At 43.9% G+C, this 25,872-nt stretch overlaps 1 protein-coding gene across 1 annotated transcript in view; it reads left to right on the top strand.

Moving 5' to 3' along the window:
- The window catches only part of LOC111546837 (O-acyltransferase like protein), a 78,891-nt gene that overhangs the window by 18,672 nt on the left and 34,347 nt on the right, over positions 1–25,872 (top strand). Inside the window, exons 2-7 of the mRNA XM_023218307.1 lie at positions 5,040–5,179; positions 6,806–6,884; positions 13,298–13,439; positions 16,108–16,334; positions 22,453–22,632; positions 23,734–23,836. Coding sequence (XP_023074075.1) covers positions 5,040–5,179; positions 6,806–6,884; positions 13,298–13,439; positions 16,108–16,334; positions 22,453–22,632; positions 23,734–23,836 — 871 coding nt within the window. The remainder of the gene's footprint in view (positions 1–5,039; positions 5,180–6,805; positions 6,885–13,297; positions 13,440–16,107; positions 16,335–22,452; positions 22,633–23,733; positions 23,837–25,872) is intronic.

Here is a 25,872-nt window from a genome sequence, read left to right as displayed (position 1 = left end):
AATAGTGAAGGAGGACAAGTGAGAAAAGATACAAATAAAAACTGAAGAATGAAAAGGAGTAAATATAGATACAACAAAGAATAAAAAATAATAAATGAATATTTGGAAAACAAAACAAAATGAATAAATTTTAAAATTTTTGAATGATTCAAAAAGAAATAGAAAAATGGAAAACTATTAAGCATTAAAAAAATTGAAATTAAGACCTTTCGTCTCACCAAATTATAGACTATGATGGTTGAAACAGTTCCATTCTACCCAACTTCTTACAATATACAATCCCAGTTGTTCCAGCAAACTTCAAAAGTGTGAAAGTTGCCCATCTCACTTTACTTTTTTAAACTTTTTTATTTTAAATAATTATAGGTGCACGGGAAGTTGCAAGAATAGTTCAGCGATGTGTCAGTTATACCCATGGGATTTTAATTTATAGAAATGACTTAGTGTCTCCACTGAAAGGACAACGCCATTGAAAGATGATTTTTAGGCCAGGCGTGGTGGCTCACGCTTGTAATCTCAGCACTTTGGGAGGCCCAGGCAGATGGATCATGAGGTCAGAAGTTCAAGACCAGCCCGGCCAACATGGTGAAACCGCATCTCTACTGAAAATACAAAAAAGTTAGCTGGGCGTGGTGGATGGGCGCCTGTAATCCCAGCTACTCGGGTGGCTGAGGCAGAGACTTGCTTGAACCTGGGAGGCAGAGGTTGCAGTGAGCTGAGATCGCGCCACTGCACTCCAGCCTGGGAAACAGAGTGAGACTCTGTCTCAAAAAAAAAAAAAGGATGATTTTTATTACTTACATTTCCTGGAAGGAGGGGCCTGCCATGCCACACAGGAGGGGCCTGCCATGCCACACAGAGCCACCTGGAGAAGCATACAATTGGCCAGGAGGCAGGAGGGTAAACGAGAAGCATAGGTCACTGCGTTTGTCGGGGTTTCTGAAGGGAAGCCAGGCAGAGCAGGGTGAACAGCGCAGGACTGGCTGGTTTGAATACTGTAGGTGGGCTCTGGGTAACATGGGTGATCTCAGATTGTCTGGCACCTGGCTCTGGGGTGCTTTAGGGCAGAGGAACATTGACTTGGTGTGTGAGAGTTTGATAAAGGCGATAGCTGGGGTCATGTGCTCTGGATTGATTCATTTCCATGTTAAAGGTATGCTCCTAGGATGAGCCTTTGCCCCTTCTAAGAATTGGGTAGCCATGGAAGGGGCAGTCTTTTCTCAGTCAGCAAGGCCACACATATCAGAGCTTGACAAATACAGAAAATAAGAAAATGTAGTTAACACAATTGAGTGATGAATGAGTGAATGCCAAATAGACAAATACAAGATCTATGAAAACACAGAACAAGAAGGGTTTCACATCTCTTTCATCCAGTTTTCCCCAGTTGTGTCAAACATAATTATAGCTTCTTTTTTTTTTTTTTTTTTTTTTTTTTTTGAGACAGGGTCTCACTCTGTCACACAGGCTAGAGTGTAGTGGCAAAATCTCAGCTCACTGCAACCTCTGCCTCCTGGGCTCAAATAATCCTTCCACTTCAACCTCCTGAGTATCTGGGACTATAGGCATGTACCACCATGCTTGGCTAATTTTTTGTTTTGTTTTGTTTTGTTTGTATTGTAGAGACAGGGTTTCACCATGTTGCCCCAGCTGGTCTTGAACTTGAGCAATCCACCCGTCTTGGCTTCCCAAAGTGGAATTACAGGTGTGAGCCACCTGGCCTGACCTATAGTACAATATTTTTTTGAAAGGAAATTGATGTTGATATAATCTGTGGATATAGTTCTATGTCATTATGGCATGTGTAGATTTATGTAAGCCACACTCCAACCAAGATTCAGAACAATTTCATCACTAGAAAGTTCTCCTTTGTGTTACACCTTTACAGCCATATATAACCCACTTCCCTCAACATCACTAACCCTGGCAACCGATAATCATTACAGCTGTTCCTGAAAGCAAAAAAGTGTGAAAGCTGCCCAATTCACTTTGTAAATTTGATTATAACTTTAATTCCAAAACTAGAAGAGGAAAAAAGATGTGGTATAAGGATTATGAGAGGGAGAAATAAAACTGCAGAACTAATAAGAAAGTTCAGCAAATTCACCAAATATCAAAACAAATTATAAAAATCAATAGCATATTTCTATGCCAGCAACAATCAATTAGAAAATATAAACTGAGTCGCCAGGTGTGGTGACTCATGCCTGTAATCCCAGCACTTTGGGAGGCCGAGGCGGGTGGATCACAAGTTCAGGAGATCGAGACCATCCTGGCTAACACTGTGAAACCCCATCTCTACTAAAAATACAAAAAAAATTAGCTGGTCGTGGTGGCAGGTGCCTGTTGTCCCAGCTACTTGGGGGCTGAGGGAGGAGAATGGCATGAACCTGGGAGGGGGAGCTTGCAGTGAGCCGAGACAGCGCCACTGCACTCCAGCCTGGGCGATGAACGAGACTCCATCTCAAAAAAAAAAAAAAGAGAAAGAAAATATAAACTGAAAATAAAATACCACAGAAAATAGCCGACTGTACTCTATTTAGGAGTTATTTTATGTACTTTGTTTTAAGTTTACCAAGGAAAAAAAAGTAAAATTATAAGGATACGAAAAGATTTGCATAAATAGCATGGTCTCCAATGATGGCTTGGTAGAAAAATAATGTCAAGTCTTCCCCAACATTTATGTAAAAATTCAAAGCAAATTTAAGTCAATAGTCTAGTTGGATGTTTTGAAGAACTCAGCGAACTTTTTCTGAAATTTGTATCCATGATTAGTGGTACATGACTAACTAGATCCACTTTGAAAAAAAAAAGACTAAAGGCAGAATACCGGATATACTACAAATCCATAATAATAAAAACCATATGGTTTTGTTTGTTTATGCTTATTTATGCTTTTTATTCCTTCATTTAAAAAATTCATTTCCTTTCATCTGTCTTCATCTCTTCCTTTCCCTTTCTCAAATTCCCCTCACTCCATATATGTGTGCTGTGTATCCTCTCATTTGTAGGTGTTCTTGTTTTGGGTATGTGTATTTGCCATATGTATGAATGGTTTTGTGCTTCCACTCTCCTATTTTTATATATGTCACACAGTACTACATTTTTACAATTTTATGTGTATCCAGTCCAGTGCTAGAATCAGGGCTGGCTCCAGGGCATGCAATTCCTGCAGTCACACAAGGACCTACTCTTAAAAGAGCCTTATGCTTGGCTGAAGTGTGATTTGCTGTCATCGTCTTCAAATTCTTAAACATTTTTAAACAAGGGGCCCTGCCTTGTCATTTTGCATTGGCCGCACATGCTCTGTAGGCAGTGTCATCTCAGATAAACAAAATAAACCAGAGAGCTCAGAGGCAGATCCATGTATATATGAGACCTGGATATAAGAAGAAACTTGCTCCATGAATCCATGATGAAAGGGAAAACTATTTAGAGGTGGTTTTGGGATAACCAGTCCACCTTTTGGAGGGAAAAAAAAATGCACCATGACTCAGATGGATTAAAGACCTAAATACAAAAGGTAGAACTATAAAGACAACAGGAGGTAATATTAGAAAATCCTTTTGTGACCTATGAATGGGGAAGAATTTCTTAGGAAAACACCAAAAGCACAATCAATAAGCAAAATATTGGTGGATTTCATGATACCAAAAGTATGGGTTTCTGTTCAATGAAAGACATCATGCAAATGTCAACTGACAGAGAACTGCCAGAGTATCTACTTTCAATGACTCAGACAGACAGAATCAATGTATAGAATAATAAGCAGCTCTGGCAAACCACAAAGAAAAAAATCTATAAAAAATTGGCAAAGGACACATGGGTTCAGAAGAGAACATTTAAATGGCTGACTAATCAATAAAAATACCTTGGCTCATTTGTAATTAGATAAATGAAAATCAAAGCAGTAATTAAATACCATTTTATATCCATTAACTGCCAAAAATTAAAAAGCTAAACAGCACAAAGCGAAAAAGAACAACAACAAAAAGGGCCAGCATCCCTGGGGGATATAGATTGAAGGAGTCCCTTTAGCGAACAATCTGGCTGGATTAACACAGACTAAGTATTTGTGTGCTTATCATTCATCAATTCCACTCACAGGTAGAATCTGAGCTCCATCTTCATGTTGTTCTATACAGGGACACATAGGAGGAGTGACCACTGTGTGTTTCTGTGGGTTGGAATCATCTATTCATCCATCATCTGGGGAATAGTTAAGTCAAAGGTGGTGATGCATTATTATACAGAAGTTAGTGGCCCTGGACTAGATACACATAAAATTGTAAAAATGTAGCACTGTGTGACATATATAGAAACAGAGGGAGAGTGGAAGCACAAAACCATTCACACATGTGGCAGATACACATACATAAGACACGAGCACCTACAACTAAGAGGATACACAGCACACATACACGGAGTGAGGGGAATCTGAGAAAAGGAAATGAAGAGATGAAGAAAGATGAAAGGAAATGAATTTTTTTAAATGAAGGAATAAAGGCCATAAATAAGCATAAACAAACAAAAAAGACTCTGCAGGACCAGGGCTGAAAATGCCATGAACTGTGGAGTTGATCACTCCACTCTTCTGCTCCTAAGGTTAAATGAAAAAAGACAAAATTAACTCTCTCCAAAGTAAGGTCCCACAAAACTGGATAACAATTTTTAAAAACATGAGTATTTTCTACTGGTTATATGCGAAGGAGAAAGAAAAGCTACCAAATTTTAGTTATACCTATTCACTCCCCAGAAACATTTGTTTTTTAAAAGAAATCAAACTCTTCATCTTTTTCAGCAACTGTTGGCAGACAATGTAATAGCACAAAAATTCACATCATTGTTCTCCCAGCATGATGAGAAGGGCTATGTATGCAAAACAGGCTCAAAGAGTGGCATCTGACTAGATCTGTTTCTCTTCTTTTTCAGTCATGTAAGTTTGATAGATTCAGAATGTAGAGCTAAGTAGCTATCAATTTATTTAAAAGTGACTCCAGAAAGGTAATTTTGCAAACTTCTCTTGCCTTGCAATTCAGTGTATGACTCTCTGGGGAAGCTTGGGAGCAACATTCTTAATGGAAACAAGGACAGGCTGGGATCATACAGCGAGTGTCTTTCCACGCATGCTCCCAAGGGGAACTTCCGAGGGCAGTACTGCAAGCTTCACATACTGCAGGTGAGCGTGGGGGACCTGCACACTTGCTCTTGAAGGACAAGTGAATGTCATGATATAGAATAAAATACAACTCCATTGATTCCTTTTCATAATTAAAAAAAAACTATTACGATGTTTTGCAAAAAATAAAAACTAAATTTTAAATACTTGGCAGAAACCTGCTCAGCATCTTGAGTGTGAGACATTAAATGAGACTCTTGTTCACAAACCACATAGGACTTGAGATATTCCTTCTACCACATTGTATGGGGCAAGACCTTTGGACAACTTTCACAGGGAATCCAAGGTCAAACGCTGGCCAGCAGCTTCTATAGCTTCAAATGCTATGGCTCTCTTTTTGAGAGTTATTTTGAGTTTGCTGGTAGCTATCTTCTGCCCTTCTCTGCTGGGGTCCAGTAGGGACTCTCCTATACTTCAGGTTTTGAGGTCCTTACCAAAGGACCTCAAAATTTGGATTTAGTCCCAGACAAAGTCCCCATTCTGTATCCTTGCTGTCAGGGAACCGCATCATTACTTGGTATGAGGTGGATTAAGTCAAGGAGCTTTCCACACACTCCTGACTCATCAACAGCTTTTAGAATACCAGAGGCAGGGTGGACTTCCCATTACCCTTAACTCTTTTCTCAGAAAGAGAGCTCTAAACATGAATTTGAGGTTATCCTAGCAGACGGGCCATGACTTTTATGAAAACATTACTAAATCAGTTGACCAAATTTGCAGGGCTATCTTCAAAGCACGTTAATCCTTTTATTGCTCAGAAAAAAAACAACACAAACAAATAAAACAAAAACAAAAACAGAAAACAAAACTAGGAACAGCATAGCCTGTTATGAAATACAAAGATAGACTTGATATGTGTCACACAGTACTAAAGGAAAATTACAAGTTGGCTAATAACAATTGTATAAATTAACAATAAGAAATCCAAGCTCTCTGATATTAATGCTATAAAATGATCTTAGAATGGTTTGCCGTGGAGACAGAGAGATGACCACCTAGCTCCATTTGTCCTGCTGAGGGTTAGGATAATGATTGCTTGAGGGATTAATCAGTGCATACAAATGTCATTTTCAAAGCGGATTAATGGTTTTGATACTGGAGAAAAAGGTCAGGCCTACACAATCCTCTAATTATGTGTTTAGAAGAATCATCCCAGAATGTTTTATTTATAATTTGATGTTTTCTTTATTGGGACAGGCATTCTAGTTATTGGCTTGATTTGTTAATAAAATCTTTATTTGATACAATGTGTCCTGCCACCAATTAATGGCAACTTGGAAATTGTATTGAAAATTGCAGGAGATGCAACTCTTAATGACTTTTCCTTTGGAAGAGAGAGGCAGTGAGGCAGATTATCCAAAACTACTGGCTGCTTTTTAAAGGATCACCTACATTAAGCCTTGAGGCATTTTTTTTTAAATATGCATGTGTCCGATGCTCTGGAAATTCACTTGAACCCCTCAGTAATGGAAAAATCATCTTTTAAGAAGTTGGAACACTTCTTCTTTCAACATCCTTCTCTCCCACTCCCAATCTGATTATTTAGCAGCAAACTTACTTGGGATGATCATGCATATATGTTATGAATGCCAAAATGAAAGAACACTGTGGCATTGTGTTTCCCAGGATGGGACGGACTACAGCGTGGGCGTGTGTGTCCCTGATTCTTGTGCTGAAGAGGATGTGACTCTGATGTCTCGGCTGGGTAGGTACAAAAGAATATCTAGTGAAACTATCATCTCACAGCGTAATGTTGGAAAAACCCCAGCTCCTTAGAACCAAGAAAGGTAATTCCTTCAGGACTGAACCAACCTTTCATCGTGGTCAATCCAATAAACGGAGCCTAATGGAGGTTTGAGGGGTTCAGGGGTAAAGATGGTGGAATAGTAATGGAGTACGTAGGAAGGGAGACAACAAGGAAAAGATAGAGCTGAATCTTTATGTAACAAAAATGTAAAGGTAAACAATCTTTTCTACCCACAGCCGCCCGGTTAGGCTGAAGAAAGGAAGTGGGTGGTGTTTGGTTTCAACATTGTGAGTGTTCTGTGCCCTGGCCCGTGTGTGGCAATCTGCCACCTGCCATATCCAGAGGCCATTCTGAACGAGGACTGTGTGCGGTCAACATGTTGTAATGGATTAGTGTTAAGAGCCCAGCATTTGGTCCTGGTTGTCACCTCCCAGCTGTGTGATCCTGGGCCAATCACTTAATCTCCCCAAGTTCAGTCTTTTCCTCTGTACAGTGAGGGGTGGCTCTGCATGGCTCTCTCGATGGCCTTCTAATCACTTCTCCCTTAGCTATGCGGAAGGAATATATTTTAGTCTCCACAGAAACTGATTTGACTTCCCCTAAGTCTTTGTAAGTTTTCAAAGCAAGAATTTTAAGCCTAGGTTTTTGCCACTGGTGTCTTTTATATTTATTCTGGTCATCCAGAGAAGAACTAACACATACTAAAGTTCTACATTATTAGGAGTGAGAACAACTAACATATAATAAAGTTATACATTATTAAGAGTTCTCCTTTAAAGTATTGATATTGCAGCTAGTTGTCAAAATCTTAAATGGTCCTCTGCATTTGTGACGATTCCTATGGCTTTGGGTGTATCATCTGTCTAGCCAGGTAGTTCATGTGCTGTTTAAAAAAGTAATACATCAGACGTGCATGGTGGCTCATACCTGTAATCCTAGCAGTTTGGGTGGCCGAGGCCGGCAGATCACGAGGTCAGGAGATCGAGACCATCCTGGCTAACACGGTGAAACCTCATCTCTACTAAAAATACAAAGAATAAGCCAGGCGTGGTGGCGGGCGCCTGCGGTCCCGGCTACTCCGGTAGGCTGAGGCAGGACAATGGCGTGAACCTGGGAGGCGGAGCTTGCAGTGAGCCGAGATGGTGCCACTGCTCTCCAGCCTGGGCTACAGAGCAAGACTCCGTCTCAAATAAATACATAAATAAATAACAATAAAAAAGCAATAAATCATTACAAATCAAATTCAAATTTCAATTCTTGTTGGATAAGCCATAAATATCCTAGAAACAAAGATAAATGTGTAGTTATTATTAAATTAGCATTTCAAGTGACTAAGTGACTCTAAGTCTAATGAGTTAATAGTCCTTATTATTTAAGAGATTTGTCAATTAGCCTAATTTTTCAGACTAATGCCAAGCCTTCTAGCCAGAGTTGACATTAGAATAAAATAAAATATTAGAAATAATTGCCATTGATAAAAAGATATTTTAAGAAAGTAGCGTTCAAAGAGAAACAAGATGGAGATTCTCTTTGAGGAACCAGGAAAAGAAAACGGCCTGGTGGTTGTCAACTGAGCTGACGTGGGTGGATGGATTAGGGGAATTTAGTCGTTGCTGCCCAGGCGTTTTTCCAGCTCTGGCACAGAGGCAGCAGATAGAAATTGGAGGTCTTTGCCCGGGCTAAAGTGTCCCCATCTGGAAAGGATTTGTCAGCTATTCCTTAAAGCTCTTTGATGGAGTTGCCAATATTTCCTCTACAGATGTGAGACAACCAGCTCAGCATACCAGGCTGAAGCTGTTTGCACGGACTGCACTCACCCAGAGGAGGGGAGCAGGGAGGGCCAGTAGTAGATTGGGTGAGAAAAAATGCCCTAGTATGGCAGAGGGAGAGCAAGATCCTGGCAGGTCAGGACATAACTGCTTTTGGCCAAGGGCTAGGGCAAAACGCTGCACAGTTGTTGTCATAGAATGTCATAAAATTTCACCCAACATACTTTACCTGAATTCCTAAGAATAAAATTATTTAACACCAGAATGCTGAGAGCCTGGATGGAACTTGGATGTGGTGATTATGAAACCCAATTATGGGATATTTTCCTAAAAATCCAGACCCATGCATTTTGGTGTCATTAATAGTCCTTTCCCATCGCTGCTGTAACAAGTGACCACACACTGGGTGGCTTAGAACAACAGAGATTCATTCTCTCACAGTTCCGGAGGCTAAATATCTGAAGTCAAGGTGATGATGAGGTTGGTTCCTTCTGGAGGCTCTGAGGGAGAGTCTGTTCCTTGCCCCACTCCACATGCCTGGTGGTTGCCAGTACTTCCTGGCACTCCTTGGCTTGTAGCCACATCATTCCAGCCTCTACCTCCACCCACATGTGGAGTTCTTCCCTGTAGGCCCAAACTTCCCCTGCATAAGGACACTAGTCATACTGGATTTAGGGCCCACCCTAACCTCATCTTAAAGTTGATTACATCTGCAAAGACCCTATTTCCAAATAAGGTCACATATGCAGGTACTAAGGGTTAGGACTTGAACCTTTCTGGAGGACACAGTTCTACCCAAAAGACTACCTAATACCTACTTCCTAGGCTGGCTAGATTATCTGAGTTCCCTTTAACACAACAGGGAGTTGGGAGGATGGGAACTCATAGCCCCTTAGCTCAGGGCCCTGCTCTTAGAATATGCTTGACAAATGTTAGATAATCTTGCTGAAGTTTAATTGTGAGGCAGAGGCAATCTACCTGGTCACAGGGACCACACAAGAGCTGACAAAGAAGGGGCTTGGGTATTTTTGGTTTTGCTTTTGTTTTTCTGAGACAGGGTCTTGCTCTGTCCCCAGGCTGGAGTGCAGTGGCACAGTCATGGCTCACTGCCACCTGAATCTCCTGGGTCCAAGCAATCCTTCCTCCTCAGCCTCTCAAATAGCTGAGATCAGGCATGCACCACCACACCTGTCTAATTTGTAAATGTTTTGTAGAGATGGGGTCTCCTTATGTTGACTAGGCTGGTCTCAAACTTCTGAAGTCAAGTGATTCTTCTGCCTCGACCTCCCAAAGTGCTGGGGTCACAGGTGTGAGCCACCACACCCAGCCTGGGGCTTGTTCTAGAGGTCTGTTTAACACTGAGTTGTGTCTGATTTTATCCAGACACAACACTGAAGGCTGCACATTTCCATTCTCGGGGACTCACTCTAAGTCTAAGACTCGTTCACTCTAAGTCTGTCCCATTGGAGACTTTATAATGTTTTATGATGATCACACTGTCCCAGTTTGCAGTGGCCAAAAGCAATGAGTTCCGAGCTGCTTAGAATCGATGTTTAACAGTCCTTTACAATAAGCTTTAAACTGTGCTCTTTTCCTATGCTCTATTAGGTTAATTTCACCTTGCTTTTCCTATGAGAATCACTAGGCCTACATAGCAGAACAATGGTGCTAGAAGTACAAGGGAAGATTTTTCTCCTCCAACTCTCTCTTACAGATTCCCTGAGCACCAGTGGAGAAAATGGAACTCTTTTAATAGTAACTCCTTGCATTACCCATAGAATTGCCTTTCTGGCTAAGAATTCAAAAGGAATCCAAAACATTTCACAGAATGCCATTTTGTGTTCTCAATTCAATTCAGAAAATATTTCTTGAGCAATTTTCTCTCTGGCCTTTGTATGAGACATCACCTGTATATGCTGGGGGCGGGGGGATCAAAATGATTGGGAGTTACTCGTTTCAAAAATATGTACAATTTAGTTAGGAAGAAAAGTGTGTGTGCCTGAGCTATTAGGAAACACTGCCAGGAAAGAAATGTCCAATCTCACTCAAGTGTTGGGGCTGGGCGTAAAAGCTAGAGAAGCAGAGCCCAGCGTGGATAGAGTAAGAGTGAGGAATTTAGACAGGGCTTGAGCTGACCTTGTGTTAGTGAAGAGGTCAGGATGGGGTGGGGTGAGAAGTTGTTGGAAAACAGATTCAACAGAGGTTTCCAATAAAGGTTTCATATTTCCCTTGTAGATCTGGAATCTAGCACAGCATAGACACTTAAGGCTGATTACTTAAGGCTGATTGGATGTGCATGGGCTGCCGGTTTCTTTGTTTACCATGGCAGGATTTAGAGCTGGGCTGTGGTTGATTGACAAAAAAAACCAACCAACCAAAACAACAAAACCAAAACAAAACAGAAACGTCATTTGAGTCCTTTAAAATTAGAAATAGAACTTCCAAAGGGAGCGGACGTGTGCTGGCTGGTCAGTACACTTCGTTTTCAGTGGAAGAGTTTAGTTTGGAAACCCAAATACTAACAGGGAGTAGCATTGGTTCAGAGCAAATGGAATTGGATTATGAAAAATTCTGCTGCCAGGTCTCCTGTGGGAACCTGCTGGTAACCTAGATCAAGCACCCCAACTCTTGGTCAGGGCTGAGGACACACAGATGACCCTTCCTTCTTGTTTCTACCCTTACCATACTACAATTAGGAATCACAGTTAATCACATATTATTAGTCTTTCAGCAGCATTTTTGGACATTTCAGAAACCCTTGGGTCACAGACTCATGGGAACCTTGAGGGTTAGAGATGGAAAGGACATTAGAATACATCATGTCCCTTGTGTTTATTGCAGCACTATTTACAATAGCAAAGACTTGCAACCAACCCAAATGCCCATCAATGATAGACTGGATAAACAAAATGGCACACATATACACCATGGAATACTATGCAGCCCACAAAAGAATGAGTTTTTATCCTTTGCAGGGACATGGATGAAGCTAGAAACCATCATTCTCAGCAAACTAACGCAGGAACAGAAAACCAAACACCGCATGTTCTCACTCATAAGTGGGAGTTGAACAATGAGAACACATGGACACAGGGAGGGGAACATCACACACTGAGACCTGTCGGGGGGTTGGGGGCAAGGGGAGGGAGAGCATTAGGACAAATACCTAATGCATTCGGGGCTTAAAACCTAGAAGACAGGTTGATAGGTGCAGCAAAGCACCATGGCACGTGTATACCTATGTAACAAACCTGCACGTTCTACACATGTATCCCAGAACTTAAAGTATAATAATAACAAAAGAATACATCGTATCTGACCCACCCTTCACTGTTACACAGATGAGGAAATGAGACCCAGAGAGATGAAGCGACTTGCTCAGGGTCACACAGCAAGCTAGCTCAAACTTGAGCCTCTTGAATGCAAGACTAGGCAATGTGGTGTGGTGAGATGAGGAACACCCAACATTTATTAAACTTACTGCCTGTCCTGCACTGTTCTAGGGGCTTTACAATCATTGTGTCATTCAGTTCTCATGACAACCCTAGGAGGTAGGGACTACTATGATCCCCATTTTAAAGAAGGAGGAAAGCTGTGTGCCCCATCCTTTGTGGAGATTTTGGAAGTCTTAATTCTAACCGTGTGCTCCTGAGATTCGCAGCAAGAACACCTGTAAACTTGTCAGAAGCACAAAGTCAGGTTCCACCTCAAACCTCTTGGATCAGAAACTTGCAGGGAGGGGAGGCAGAGAGCCAACAGGCCCTCAAGGTAATTCTGAGGCTTGCTAAAATTGGAGACAACTGCCCTAGTCTTACCAGTAGGATCCTTACACGCAATTTTTTCCAGTGCTCATCAGCTGTGTCCTGACTTGCTGCTTCTTACCTTCAATTTCAGATGGCACCTTTCCCCAGACTATGGGCTGCAATTGTATATTTCCATCTTATATTGCATTTCTCTGTCAGGGGGCTTGTTTACAAATAGATTTGAGCCAGCAATGGCGCGTGTTTAGGTTTTTAGTTCCCAGTACCCTGTGCTAGGAAAGCCCAGGAGAAAAGACTGATTCAGTAGACCTGAGTTTACTTCCAGCTGGGCTAAGAGTTCCTCATTCTGTAAGTTTCCACATTTTTGTGCCCTACTTCCCTCCAACTGTAAATCACATATATTCAAAACCAGCTGTCCCCACCCTTTTTCTTTTTGGAGACAGTCTCGCTCTGTGGCCCAGGCTGGAGTACAGTGGCATGATCTCGGCTCACTGCAACCTCTGCCTCCCGGGCTCAAGTGATTCTCCTGCCTCAGCCTCCCAAGTAGCTGGGATTACAGGTGCATGCCACCATGCCTGGCTAATTTTTCTATTTTTAGTAGAGACAGGATTTCACCATGCTGGCCAGGCTGGTCTCAAACTCCTGACCTCAAGCGATCACCCTGCCTCAGCCTCCTCCCAAAGTGTGGGATTACAGGCATGAGCCACTGCGCCCAGCCCCAGCTGTCCCTTTTTACTGTAGAAGCTTCATTTTGAAATAATAGATATGAAAGCACTTGGAAAAATTTAAGGCATTATTACAAACTAAATGATTTATACAATCTCTTTTTCTTTTTTGGTAGATACTTTAAGATTCAGAAATACTTCATTTCTGGCCCCTTCTCTCTTTCTTTTTACAATAAATTCTTCCTCCTCGTCTGGTGGGAGTGTGGCCAGATGTGCTACTGGAACGTTCCCCCTGGACACATTTGCTGCTGTATGTCTGTGAGTATGGACATCTGAGGTACCTGGGTGGGTTGTGATCTGTCGGTACTGTTTTATCAACTTGCCCTCATCAACTGCATTTCACTATGAAATCTCATTCATTGCGTGATGTCTGGCCAGTACTGCCTGTTTCAGGATATTATGGTCTGAGTGTTTTTGTCCCCCCCCCCAGAATTCATAAGTTGGAATGTCACCCGCCATGTGATGATCTCCAGAGATGGGCCTTTGGGAGGTGCCTGTCATGAGGGCAGAGCCTTCACGAATGGGGTCAGGTAGCTTAGACGAGGGACCCCAGAGAGCTCTCTTGCCCCTTCCAACATGTGAGGACACAGCTAGAAGGCGCTGTCTATGAACCAGAAAGTGGGCTCTCAACAGACACCGAATCTTCCAGCACTTTGATCCTGGGCTTCCCACCCTCCAGAACTGTGAGAAATTAATTTCTGGGGTGTATAAGCCACCTAGTCTATGGTTTTTTGTTACAGCAGCCAAACAGACTGAGACACAAGGAGATCACCATTTACCCTTTCTTTTTTTTTTGAGACAGAGTCTTGCTGTGTCACCCAGGCTGGAGTGCAGTGGCGTAATCTCAGCTCACTGCAGCCTCCACCTCACGGGTTCAAGCAATTCTCCTGTCTCAGCCTCCCAAGTTGCTGGGACCACAGGCGTGCGCCACTGCACCCGGCTAACTTTGTATTTTTAGTAGAGACAGGGTTTCACCATGTTAGCCAGGCTGGTCTCGAACTCCTGACCTCAGGTGATCCACCCACCTTGGTCTCCCAAAGTGCTGGCATTTCAGGCATGAGCCACCATGCTCAGCCCACCATTTACCTTAAACAAGAAAATGCACAAGTGTTCAAGGGGAAGGCCGGTCACGCCCAGTGTAATTGGTTTCAGGACCACTAAGAAATGTATTCTATCCCAAAACATTCCTGTTCCCTGCTGTCAGGTGACCACTGAAGATTAGTTTTATCTGAGGCATTGCCTTGCCTACACACATTGCAGCAAGTCACCCAATACTTTTTGAGTGTTGCCCAGGCTGGAGTGCAGTGGCATGATCTCGGCTCACTGCAACATCCGCCTCCCAGGTTAAGGCGCTTCTCTTGCCTCAGCCTCCAGAGTAGCTGGGACTACAGGCGCATGCCACGATGCCCGGCTAATTTTTGCATTTTTGTAGTAGAGACGGGGTTTCACCATGTTGGCCAGGCTGGTCTCGAACTCCTGACCTCGTGATCCATCTGTCTCGGCCTCCCAAAGTGCTAGGATCACAGGCGTGAGCCACCGCACCCAGTCTCTTAGCATAAGTCATAATTCTTGAATCATTTGATGTTGTTTTCCTGAACAATTCATTTTTCCTGTCCCCAGTAGGAAACTCTCATGTGTTACTTTACCCTCTCACCAGCATCAAAAGCTACTACCTTTATACAAAGTGGAACCAATTTGATAGGTGAATACATTGGTTTAATTTACATCTTTGAAAAACTGCCAAAGAGGGTTTTTCTTTCCTAAGTTTATCTGCCACTTGTATTTTTCTCTTGTAAATTCATATTCTCTACCCCCTTTTCCATGTGTGAGTTAGGTTCTTCTTCTTTTTTTTTTTTTTTTTTGAGACAGTCTCGCTGTCACCCAGGCTACAATGCAGTGGGGCGATCTCAGCTCATTGCAACTTCTGCCTCCTGGGCTCAAGAGATTCTCCTGCCGGCCGGGCGCGGTGGCTCAAGCCTGTGGTCCCAGCACTTTGGGAGGCCGAGACGGGCGGATCACGAGGTCAGAAGATCGAGACCATCCTGGCTAACACGGTGAAACCCCGTCTCTACTAAAAAATACAAAAAACGGCCGGGCGCGGTGGCTCAAGCCTGTAATCCCAGCACTTTGGGAGGCCGAGACGGGTGGATCACGAGGTCAGGAGATGGAGACCATCCTGGCTAACACAGTGAAACCCTGTCTCTACTAAAAAATACAAAAAACTAGCCGGGCGAAGTGGCGGGCGCCTGTAGTCCCAGCTACTCAGGAGGCTGAGGCAGGAGAATGGCGTAAACCCGGGAGGCAGAGCTTGCAGTGAGCTGAGATCCGGCCATTGCACTCCAGCCTGGGTGACAGAGCGAGACTCCGTCTCCAAAAAAAAAAAAAAAAAAAGAGAGATTCTCCTGCCTCAGCCTTCCGAGTAGCTGGAACTACAGGCGCACACCACCATGCCCAGCTAATTTTCGTATTTTCAGTAGAGTTGGGGTTTTACCATGTAGGCCAGACTGGTCTCAAACTCCTGACCTCAGGTGATCTGTCCGCCTAGGCCTCCCAAAGTGCTGGGATTACAAGCTTCAGCCACCGCACCCAGCCAGGTTCTTACTAATTTTTAAAGTTTATTATGTATGTAAAGAATATTAATTCTTAGTCATATCAGCTGCAGACATCTTCCTCAGTATTTTGGTTGCTTTAAGATTTTAAAAATAATTATGACAAGTTAAGTGAAATCCATTAACGTTTTCCTTCATGTATTTTCTCTTTTTTCATTAGTTTTATTCTTAGGGCATCATTCTCCATCCTTAAAATTGTTGAAGGTTTTTCTACATAAGTATGCAGCGGTTTGCTTTTCACAGGTCCGTGTTCTCCGCGTCTCATTTCGGTGTCCTGAGATGAGGGAAGGTGCAGCTGTTGTGTCTTCTTCCTGCAGGTTCATCACCTTGCTGGGTCTCATCCTCCCTCTGGCTGGAACAGTCTGCGTGGCAGCTAGGGAATGGGGGTCAGCCTGCAGGACATCGCAGGAACATGGGGCACCTCTGGCCACTTACGGGAGTCTGCCCCTGAGCAAGGCGGAAAGCAATGAACAAAGCAGCAGAATCCCACGGACGCACTGCCCGGCACATCTGCCCCTGTCAGCAGCTCCGAGCAGAGGAAAAAGTAGGCATTTGAATGAAACTAAGACCACCCAGGAGAGGTGACTTAGCCGAGTGTGCAGTTGGACACGAATGCCTACAGTGCTGGCTCCTAGTGAACGCCCGGCAGCTTCCAAATATCAGTGTGGAGGTTAGATCTCTGCTCTTGACTGTCCAGTCTTTGCTTACCATCAGCGTGCTAAGGTCAGGCAAGGTCACTAAAAATGCTGCTTTATTTTGTGAGTACAATTATCCAGTGTGTTTTTGTGCTGATCAAAGACTAGGTTCAAACAGGACTTGGGGTTTCACTGCAGCAATTCTCTGAGAACAATTCCACGGCCACAGTGTCTGCTTTCAGTGTCACACTTACACACATGACCCGTAGAAGCTTCCTGCCATCCCCAGGAAGGTGAATGATTTACATAGAAACTGAAGGGAGGGTGTTGAGCTTGCAACACAACGTAATTCACGCAGTACGGTACGTGGGAACCAGAAACAGATTGACCCAGCATAGGTAGTGAGAGGCTGGATTTCATTGAGATAGACTGTACTGTGTTTTAGTGAAATATCAAGAGCATTGCCTTCATTTCTACCTGCCTGCCTATGCACCAAGGCAAATAGAATCTCTCTCTCTCTAACCTTCAGAACATGTGGAATAAGAGGGCCAGGCTCAGTGGCTCACGCCTGTAATCCCAGCACTTCGGGAAGTCAAGGTGAGAGGGTTGATTGAACTCGGGAGTTTGAGGCCAGCCTGTGTAATGTAGCGAGACCCCCATCTCTACAAAAAAATTTAAAAATTAGTCAGGCAACAGAGAGAGACCTTGACTCAAAAAAATAAAAAAAAAAGAACAGAACCAGAATGTGAATATTTGGCAGATTTCTTTTAGATCCAGGTCCACACAATTGTCCTTTCTTACTCCAACTAGGGGGATAAAAATAAAATGGAATGGCTGGGCTTGGTGGCTCATGCCTGTAATCTCAGCACTTCGGGAGGCCGAGGCAGGTAGATCACCTGAGGTCAAGAGTTTGAGAACAACCTGGCCAACATGGTGAAACGTTGTCTCTACTAAAAATACAAAAATTAGCCAGGCGTGGTGGCAGGTGCCTGTAATCCTGGCTATTTGGGAGGCTGAGGCAGGAGAATTGCTTGAACCCGGGAGGCAGAGGTTGCAGTGAGCCAAGATCATGCCACTGCACTCCAGCCTGGGTGACAAGAGCAAGACTCTGTCTCAAAAAAAAAGAAAAAAGAAATTTCAGTGAATGAACTAGAAGGATATGAAGAAATGATAAAGCAGCTTCAGGGAATATGCCTACTGTAGAAGGCATAGAAATTATTTTCTCAGATCCTACTCAGATTTTTTTTTTTTTTTTTTTTCAGAGACAGGATCTCTCTCTGTCACCCAGGCTGGAGTGCAGTGGCATGATCTCAGCTCACTGCCACCTCTGCCTCCTGGCTCAAATGATCTTTGTATTTTTAGTAGAGATGGGGTTTTGCCATGTGTTGCCCAGGCTGGTCTCAAGCTCCTGGGCTCAAAGGATCCACTCGCCTTGACCTTCCAAAGTGCTGGGATTTTAGGCGTGAGCCACTGTACCGCGCCGTATTCGGGTCTTAAGGCAGAAACAAAAACAGTAGCAACACCAACAAAAAGCTCAGCAATAAAAACAAAACACGTTTGTATAAGCAGAGATATGATATAAGAAGGAGCCAAGAAGGCTTAGAGGTCCCTGGCACAACCTGTTTCCCAAAGCTGGAAGCAGCTCTAGCAGCCGGGTGGCTTCCTGTGGAACCATCTGTGATGGGAAGCGCTGGCGGTCAGGCTTCCAAACGAGAGGCAATCCCCGCTGTCCTGTAATTCCCACCAGGGGCCCTGGTTTTGCCTTCTAGGACCCAGAAAATAATCCTGCTCTCTTGTTTCTATTGCAGCCCCATCAGATGTTGAGGGCAGTTATGGTGGCCCTGTCCAAATCTCAGAATCCCTCAACTACTTCACACGATGTGGTTCTAGACCTCTGTCTCTGTGCCGTTACCCCCGCAACCCCGCACTCCCGCACTGGCAGCCTATAGACAGTTCCACATTTGGTGTGGCGGAAAGAGCACATGCTTAGGAATCCTGTCACCCAATCAAACCTGCTTTGATTGCTAACTCTGACTGTGGTCAGATTGTGTGATCTCTGTGAACCTCAGTTTCCACATGTGTAGAACAGGAGCATATAATGGGATCTGTGGAAGGAATTAAATGAGATCATAAGTACTTACCACCTCCTCCTAAAATCATTCCTTGTTTCCTCATTCTCTTTGGTTAAGCCAGGAGACGAAAGAAAGGGTAGGGGCTTAAATCTGCCACGGCTATATGCTTGGGCTGCTCTGACCTCGCTGGGCTACTCTGACCTCACTCAGTGACCAGCAGGGTCAGCTGCATTGCAGGGACATGCCAAGTCCACAGAGCTGGATTGCAGAGCCCAGCCTTTTAAGGCTGGATGACAGGATTTAGGCCAGACATACCTGGTATGGTGTCAGGAATTGAAACTTTAGGTTCCTCACCCAAAATGAGGCACCCTATGATTGGGACATTAAAGTTCTGTTACCTTTTTTTATCTGGCACATTTAACTGTGGTCTCAAAATGGGGGTTTTCCATGTTCTGTTGCCATAACAACTTTTTAGTTTTTGTACTTAATACCATCAAAGGATGCTGGGCATGGTGCCTATAATCCCAGCATTTTGGGAGGCTGAGGCAGGAAGATTGCTTGCACCCAGGAGTTCAAGACCAGCAGGGGCAACGTGGCAAAACCTCGTTTCTACAAAAAAATACAAAAATTAGCTGGACATGGTGGTGTGTGCCTGTAGTCCCAGCTACCCAGGAGGCCGAGCCAGGAGGATTGCATGAACCCGGAGACAGAGGTTGCAGTGTGAACTGAGTTCATATCACTGCACTCTAGCCTGGGTGACAGAGCCAGACCCTGCCTCAAAAAGAAAAAAACAAAAACATCAAAGGTAAAATACCACATCTCTGAATGTTTGAAAATAAAGATCAATTTGGAGAGACCCAGAGATTCAGCATTTTTTTCTCTTTCCACTTTTACGTTAATCAGTGAGTCAAATCAACATAAGACCACCGTGTCTTCTAGAAGTTTAGAGCCAAGTTGGGTATTTGGATTCCTGACTCTTTATCCTCCAAATAACCATTGCATTTGCTTAGAATGGTTTCCTGTTACATGAGCCTGTCCTTTGCTATTTAGATGAGAAAAATATGAGCAAATGTATGAGGAAGTTTTCATGACATACATACATAGCTATGGATTCAGGCCCTGGGCATCAGGGCTCTTACTTAATGGCCTGTTATTTAAAGTGAGCTCACTGTGGCCGGGCACGGTGGCTCAAGCCTGTAATCCCAGCACTTTGGGAGACCGAGACGGAAGGATCACGAGGTCAGGAGATTGAGACCATCCTGGCTAACACGGTGAAACCCCGTCTCTACTAAAAAACACAAAAAACTAGCGGGGCGAGGTGGCTGGCGCCTGTAGCCCCAACTACTTGGGAGGCTGAGGCAGGAGAATGGTGTAAACCCGGGAGGCGGAGCTTGCAGTGAGTTGAGATCCGGCCACTGCACTCCAGCCTGGGAGACAGAGCGAGACTCCGTCTCAAAAAAAAAAAAAAAAAAACGGTGAGCACAGTGTGCTCACTGTGATTGAGCAGATCCGAAGTGGCTGCAAGGTTTTTTAGAGCATTGTCACAACCAGTGGGTCTCAAACTTTGGCGAGCATCAGAGTCACCTGGGTGACTACTACAGCACAGAATCCTGGGCCCTGACCCAAAGACTCTGACCTCATAGGTCTATGATGGGGCCTGGGAATGTGCATTTCTAATAAGTTCCCAGGTGATGCTGAAGCTGCTGGCTGGGAGACCTCAACTTTGAGAACCAGTGATTGCCTGCATCGTTTCATCCAATCTTCTCCACGTCCTCATGGTTTATAACACTTTCCATTTACAAATGAGCTAAGTGAGCCTCAGGGAGGTTGTCTTCCCTCTCGAGCAGTTATTTTCAGAAGCCTTTATAAACCGCTGATGGGTGAGTTCATTCACGAGTAGAATTTAGACAGAAAAACATAATAACAAACATACTGAGCACTAGCTTACCACATGAGGCATCAAACCAGATATTTGATGTTCTAGAATCCCCATTACAACCCTGGTCAAAATTATGCCCATTCTAAAAGTGAAGAAACCGAGGCTCAGGGAGGCTAAAGAATTTGGCCAAATCTGACAGAGCCCAGGTCCTGTATCTCTTCACTGCTCGGGAAACTGAGGAGGAGCAGGTGAATCAGCTCTAGGAGGCTGTTGTGCTGTACTCATGACCACTTCCTGAGTGAAAACCCCTGTGAATGAAAAGGGTGGGTGTGGTGACTTCAGACAGAGACGCAGTCACAAAGAGTGACTTAAATGGAAATACTTGTGTTCACGGCTGGAACTTCAAAATGTTAGGTAATTAAATTCTTCAATTTAAGAAACTGATTTAGATTTCCAGAGCTTGATTATGAGCCAGACCTTATTTGTGAATAAGTTTTAATTCTGCAAAGACTTCTTCGTGCCCACAATGTTGAAGGCATGGGGCTCTGTCCAGGCAGAAACGGAAGCCTCTAGGAGCCGGCTTGAGTTTGGAGGCCCCTGTTTTGCAATTCCAAACACTTGCTTGGTTCTCAGAATAGGTAAACATTAAATTCTTTAAGAAAGGGAATGAATTAAGAAGATGGTATTAACCATTCTAGTGGTAGTGGTAGCTGTTTTGAGACGGAGTCTGGCTCTGTCGCCTGGGCTGGAGTGCAGTGGCCGGATCTCAGCTCACCGCAAGCTCCGCCTCCCGGGTTCACACCATTCTCCTGCCTCAGCCTCCCGAGTAGCTGGGACTACAGGCGCCCGCCACCTCGCCCGGCTAGTTTTTTGTATTTTTTAGTAGAGACGGGGTTTCACCACATTAGCCAGGATGGTCTCGATCTCCTGACCTCGTGATCTGCCCGTCTCGGCCTCCCAAAGTGCTGGGATTACAGGCTTGAGCCACCGCGCCCGGCCAGTATTAACCATTCTTAATGTGATAGGGCTTAAAATAGTGGTAGTGGTAGCTGTGTTCTCACTAGTACGTACTATGGGTTGCCTCTGTTTAATGTGATCTATCAGCATTATCTCATTTGTTCTTCATAATACTCCTATAAAATCTACTTTGATTATTTTGCAGATGTGGAAACTTAGACACAGATAAGTTAATTCACTTGCCGGGGAGTCACAGAGCTGATAAGTGACAGAATCAGAGCCAGGAGCATCTGGCTATATGGCCTGTGCCCTAAGCTCCTGTGCCACCAGTCCCTCTGTTTTTGTGCCTATACTCTGACCTACATTAGGGTTGTTATTCATTATTATTATTATTATTATTTTTGAGACGGAATCTCACTCCGTCACCCAGGCTAGAATGCAGTGGTGCAATCTTGACTCACTGCAATCTCCAACTCCCGGGTTCAAGCAATTCTCCAGCTTCCGGAGTAGCCGGGACTACAGGCATGCGCCACCACGCCTGGCTAACTGTTTCGTGTTTTCAGGAGGGATGAGGTTTCATGTTGGTCAGGCTGGTCTCAAACTTCTGACCTCAAGTGATCCACCTGCCTTGGCCTCCCAAAGTGTTGGGATTACAGGCGTGAGCCACCATGCCTGACTCATTATTCATAAGCAACTAGTCCTCAGAATTGCAGGGGTGTTCTTTCACGTGAATTGCTTGCTTTGTGGATCACATCGATTCTTACTCATGTCTGCATTCTCCTTCCCTCAACTCTTCATCAAGTAGGACTGGGGTCAGGGGTTGGCATCTCTGGGGCCTGAGCTTGGGCAGCGTATTCTGCACAAAGCATGTGGGGCACCAAACTCAGGTCAAGTCTGTTAGCGAAAGTCAAGATTCAGAAGGGAGGGATACTAAGTATGAAAGTCCACAGACAGATCAAGATGGAACCATGGAGGCTGAGCTGAGAAGCCCAGGGTCAGAGCAAGAGAGCCTCTGTGTAATGGCCAAGATCTGTGGATTGCACTTTGGTTCTTGTTGCGGGGTGGTGTATGGATACCCTGGCAGTCAGGGTGGACAGTAACACCTTTGCTTTTGCCCAGGGTTTCTAGGAGCCATGGTTCATGCTCTGGAGTGCTTTTCTTGGCAGAAGAATGTGCCAGCCATCTGGACTACAAAGACACCAGGCAGCACCTGCTCTGCACTGAATGGCGTTCGTGTTTTGAGTCTTCTGTGGATCATCTCGGGACATACCAGTCAGATGACTGCATGGCTGTCTTTGGGTGCGGAGAGTTGATGAGCCTTTACTCTGGGAGCAGTCAGGGAAGAGACACTCTTTGGTATGGCGGGATCATGGTGGCCAAAGGATGGGGGTCTGGCAGCCTTCCCACGAGCAGCCTTCCTTCTGTTTTAGAGACACTGTGTGTGACCTCCTATCAGTAAGGTTTCCAGGCCAGTGTCTAGTGGCTCATTTTACTCCCTCTAGGTACAAATCAGGCACCTGGCTGCCAGGTGAATACTGATACCTGGGTATTGTATTTTCGTTATCCAAAAAGCCAAGTTCTCTCTCATCATGGTTAATGAAGCCAGGACTTAACATTTATTTTTCCTTGAAAAGCAGACAAGCATAAATAAAAATGGTTCACTAATATCAAATCAGTGTTTCTCCACCTTCTTCCTGCTGCTACCCTCCTGAAGTGCTCCTATCAATAACAGTGGTACTCTCTAAACAGGGGGCAAACACAGCCCCGGGCAGATGGAAGAAGCCTCCTGGGCGATCTGTACCAGCCCGTGATAGGTAGTGCTACAGTCCAAGGGGGTTGTGGCCGCTGTGAGTGCACAAAGGAGCTTAAAGCTCCTGAACGACCGTGAGGGACCTCAGTCACCACCTTTTATTCCCAGTCTGACTTCTCCTTCTACCTGAATTACAGTGGTTCTTCTTCTTCTTTTTTCTTTCTTTTTTTCTTTTTTTTGAGACAGAGTCTCACTCTGTTACCCTCTGGGCTGGAGTACAATGGCATGATCTCGGCTCACTGCAACCTCCACCTCCCAGGTTCAAGAGAGTCTCCTGTCTCAGCCTCCCAAATAGCTGGGATTATAGGTGTCCGCCACCACAGCTGGCTAATTTTTTGTATTTTTAGTAGACACGGGGTTTCACTATGTTGGCCAGGCTGGTCTCGAACTCCTGACCTCGTGATCCACCTGCCTTGGCCTCCCAAGTGCTGGGATTACAGGTGTGAGCCACTGGCCCGGCCTATAGTGATTCTTAAAACCTGCCAAGTACAACCAAAAGTTGAAGGTTCCTTTTGCTTTTTCTGAAAAGAGAAATCACATGATTTTCTTCTATGAAACAAAAAGACACTGCTTTTTAATGTTTGTTACAGATAATGTGCTTGAATGGAAAAGCAGAGTGCTTAGAAACCCACTGTACATTTACTCTCGGAGTGGTCCCTTCTATCTTGGAGTGGATACATTTTTCCTGATCAGGTAATAAGGTTGAACTACGTTTTCACTGCTGTGGGGCTTGTGGTGTTTGTTCTGGGATGTGTGTATGCGTATGTGTTACCATTCTCACTCTAATGAGAAAAGCTGAATGACCCACATTTATTCACCTGGGCCTTTGTCCATTTCTAGATGGTACTGTTGTCACAAGAGACTCTCCACTGTATGTTCCATTTATTACATGAGTTAGGATGGCTCTATAACACACGCCTTTTACAAACATTGATTGTATTCATCAAAATTGTTTATTTCAGTGCTTCTCAAAGTCTGGCCCACAGAGTGGTACAGGTGCTTAATGAAGTTCTGAATTCTCACTATAGTGAAATGGGAAAAATTCAGAAAATGGCATGATGTTTCATAAAGTTATGTTTATTTATATAAACCATTAAGAGGTAAAATTTCTTAATTGTTTGAGAAGTGTTGGGCACTAAGGTAAGCACTTTGAAATAGTATCTCATTTAATCCTCATGAAAATTCTAATTTTTGTTTTTAAAAATTGGGGTAAAATTTACATAACAAAATTAACCACTCAGTGTAAAATTTCAGGCATTTAATACATTTACAATATTGCGCAACCCCCTTCTTCTTCTTTTTTTTTTTTTGAGATAGGGTCTCACTCTGTTGTCCAGGCTGGAGTACAGTGGCGCAATTTTGGCTCACCACAACCTCTGCCTCCTGGGTTCAAATGATTCTCCTGTCTCAGCCTCCTGAGTAGCTGGAACTACAGGCGCTTGCCACCACACCTGGCTAATTTTTATATTTTTAGTAGAGATGGGGTTTTGCCATGTTGGCCAGGCTGGTCTCGAACTCCTGACCTCAGGTGATCTGCTCACCTTGGCCTCCCAAAATGCTAGGATTACAGAGTGAGCCACTGCACCCAGCCTGTGCAACCACTTTTATCTACTTCCAAAGGTCTGAGAAGGCTTGTCTGATGGAAGAGGTGCTATTTCAGCTGGGACCAGAATGGCAAGAAGGAGCTGGCCATGGGAAAATCTGAGATAAGAAAGTTCAGGCAAAGGGTCAATTAGTGCAAAAGTGCTCAGGCAAGAGTGGGGGAGCCTTGTTAAGGAGAAGAAAGAAGGGTGACTCTTAGTGAAGGTGAGGAACGTGGCAGAAAACCCAAGAGAAGGGCAAGGGCAGACCATGGGGGACCTTGTAACAACACTAAGGAGTTTAGACTTCAGTCTTGGTGGAACGGGAAGGAGTGAGAGAGCTTGTTTTAATCTGGACAGTGATGTGATCTGATTTATTTGAAAGATGATCACTCTGGCTCCTATGTGAGTAATGCGCCTAAGAAGGTCAAGAGTGGAAGCAGGATCGACGAGGCAACCTTTGCCCTATTTTAGATGAGAAATGGTAAGGCTGGGGTGGTGGTGGCTGGAATCAAGAAAGAAGGTCATATTCGGGATGTGTTTAAGATGAGGAATTGCTGAGGCTTGTTGATGCATCAGATGTGACGTGTGAGAAAAGAGAGGAGTTGAGGATGATTTCTAGATTTTGGTTTCAGTGTCTGAGTCAATGGTGATGGCATTCCTTAAGATGGGAAAGATGGGAGGAGAAACCGGGTCTGGAGGGAAAACCAAGCTTTCTGTTTTGGATGAATTAAGATGAAAAGGCCTTTTAGACAGCCATGTAGAAATGTCAGATGAGCAGCTGACGTATCATAAGTCATATCATAACTCGTGATATGATAGCTGACATTCATAAGTCATATCATAACTCATGATATGGTAGCCGACATTCATAAGTCATATTGTAACTTGTGATATGGTAGCTGACATTCGTAAGTCATATCGTAACTCGTGATATAGCTGACATTCGTAAGTCATATCATAACTCGTGATATGATAGCTGACATTCATAAGTCATATCATAACTCATGATATGGTAGCTGACATTCATAAGTCATATTGTAACTTGTGATATGGTAGCTGACATTCGTAAGTCATATCGTAACTCGTGATATAGCTGACATTCGTAAGTCATATCATAACTTGCGATATGGTAACTGACATTCATAA

Source organism: Piliocolobus tephrosceles, chromosome 18, assembly GCF_002776525.5.
Source record: "Piliocolobus tephrosceles isolate RC106 chromosome 18, ASM277652v3, whole genome shotgun sequence".
In the NCBI taxonomy this organism is placed as follows: Eukaryota; Metazoa; Chordata; class Mammalia; order Primates; family Cercopithecidae; genus Piliocolobus; species Piliocolobus tephrosceles.
The sequence above is the reverse complement of the archived record's forward strand: the minus strand, read 5'-3'. Positions and strand labels throughout refer to the sequence as shown.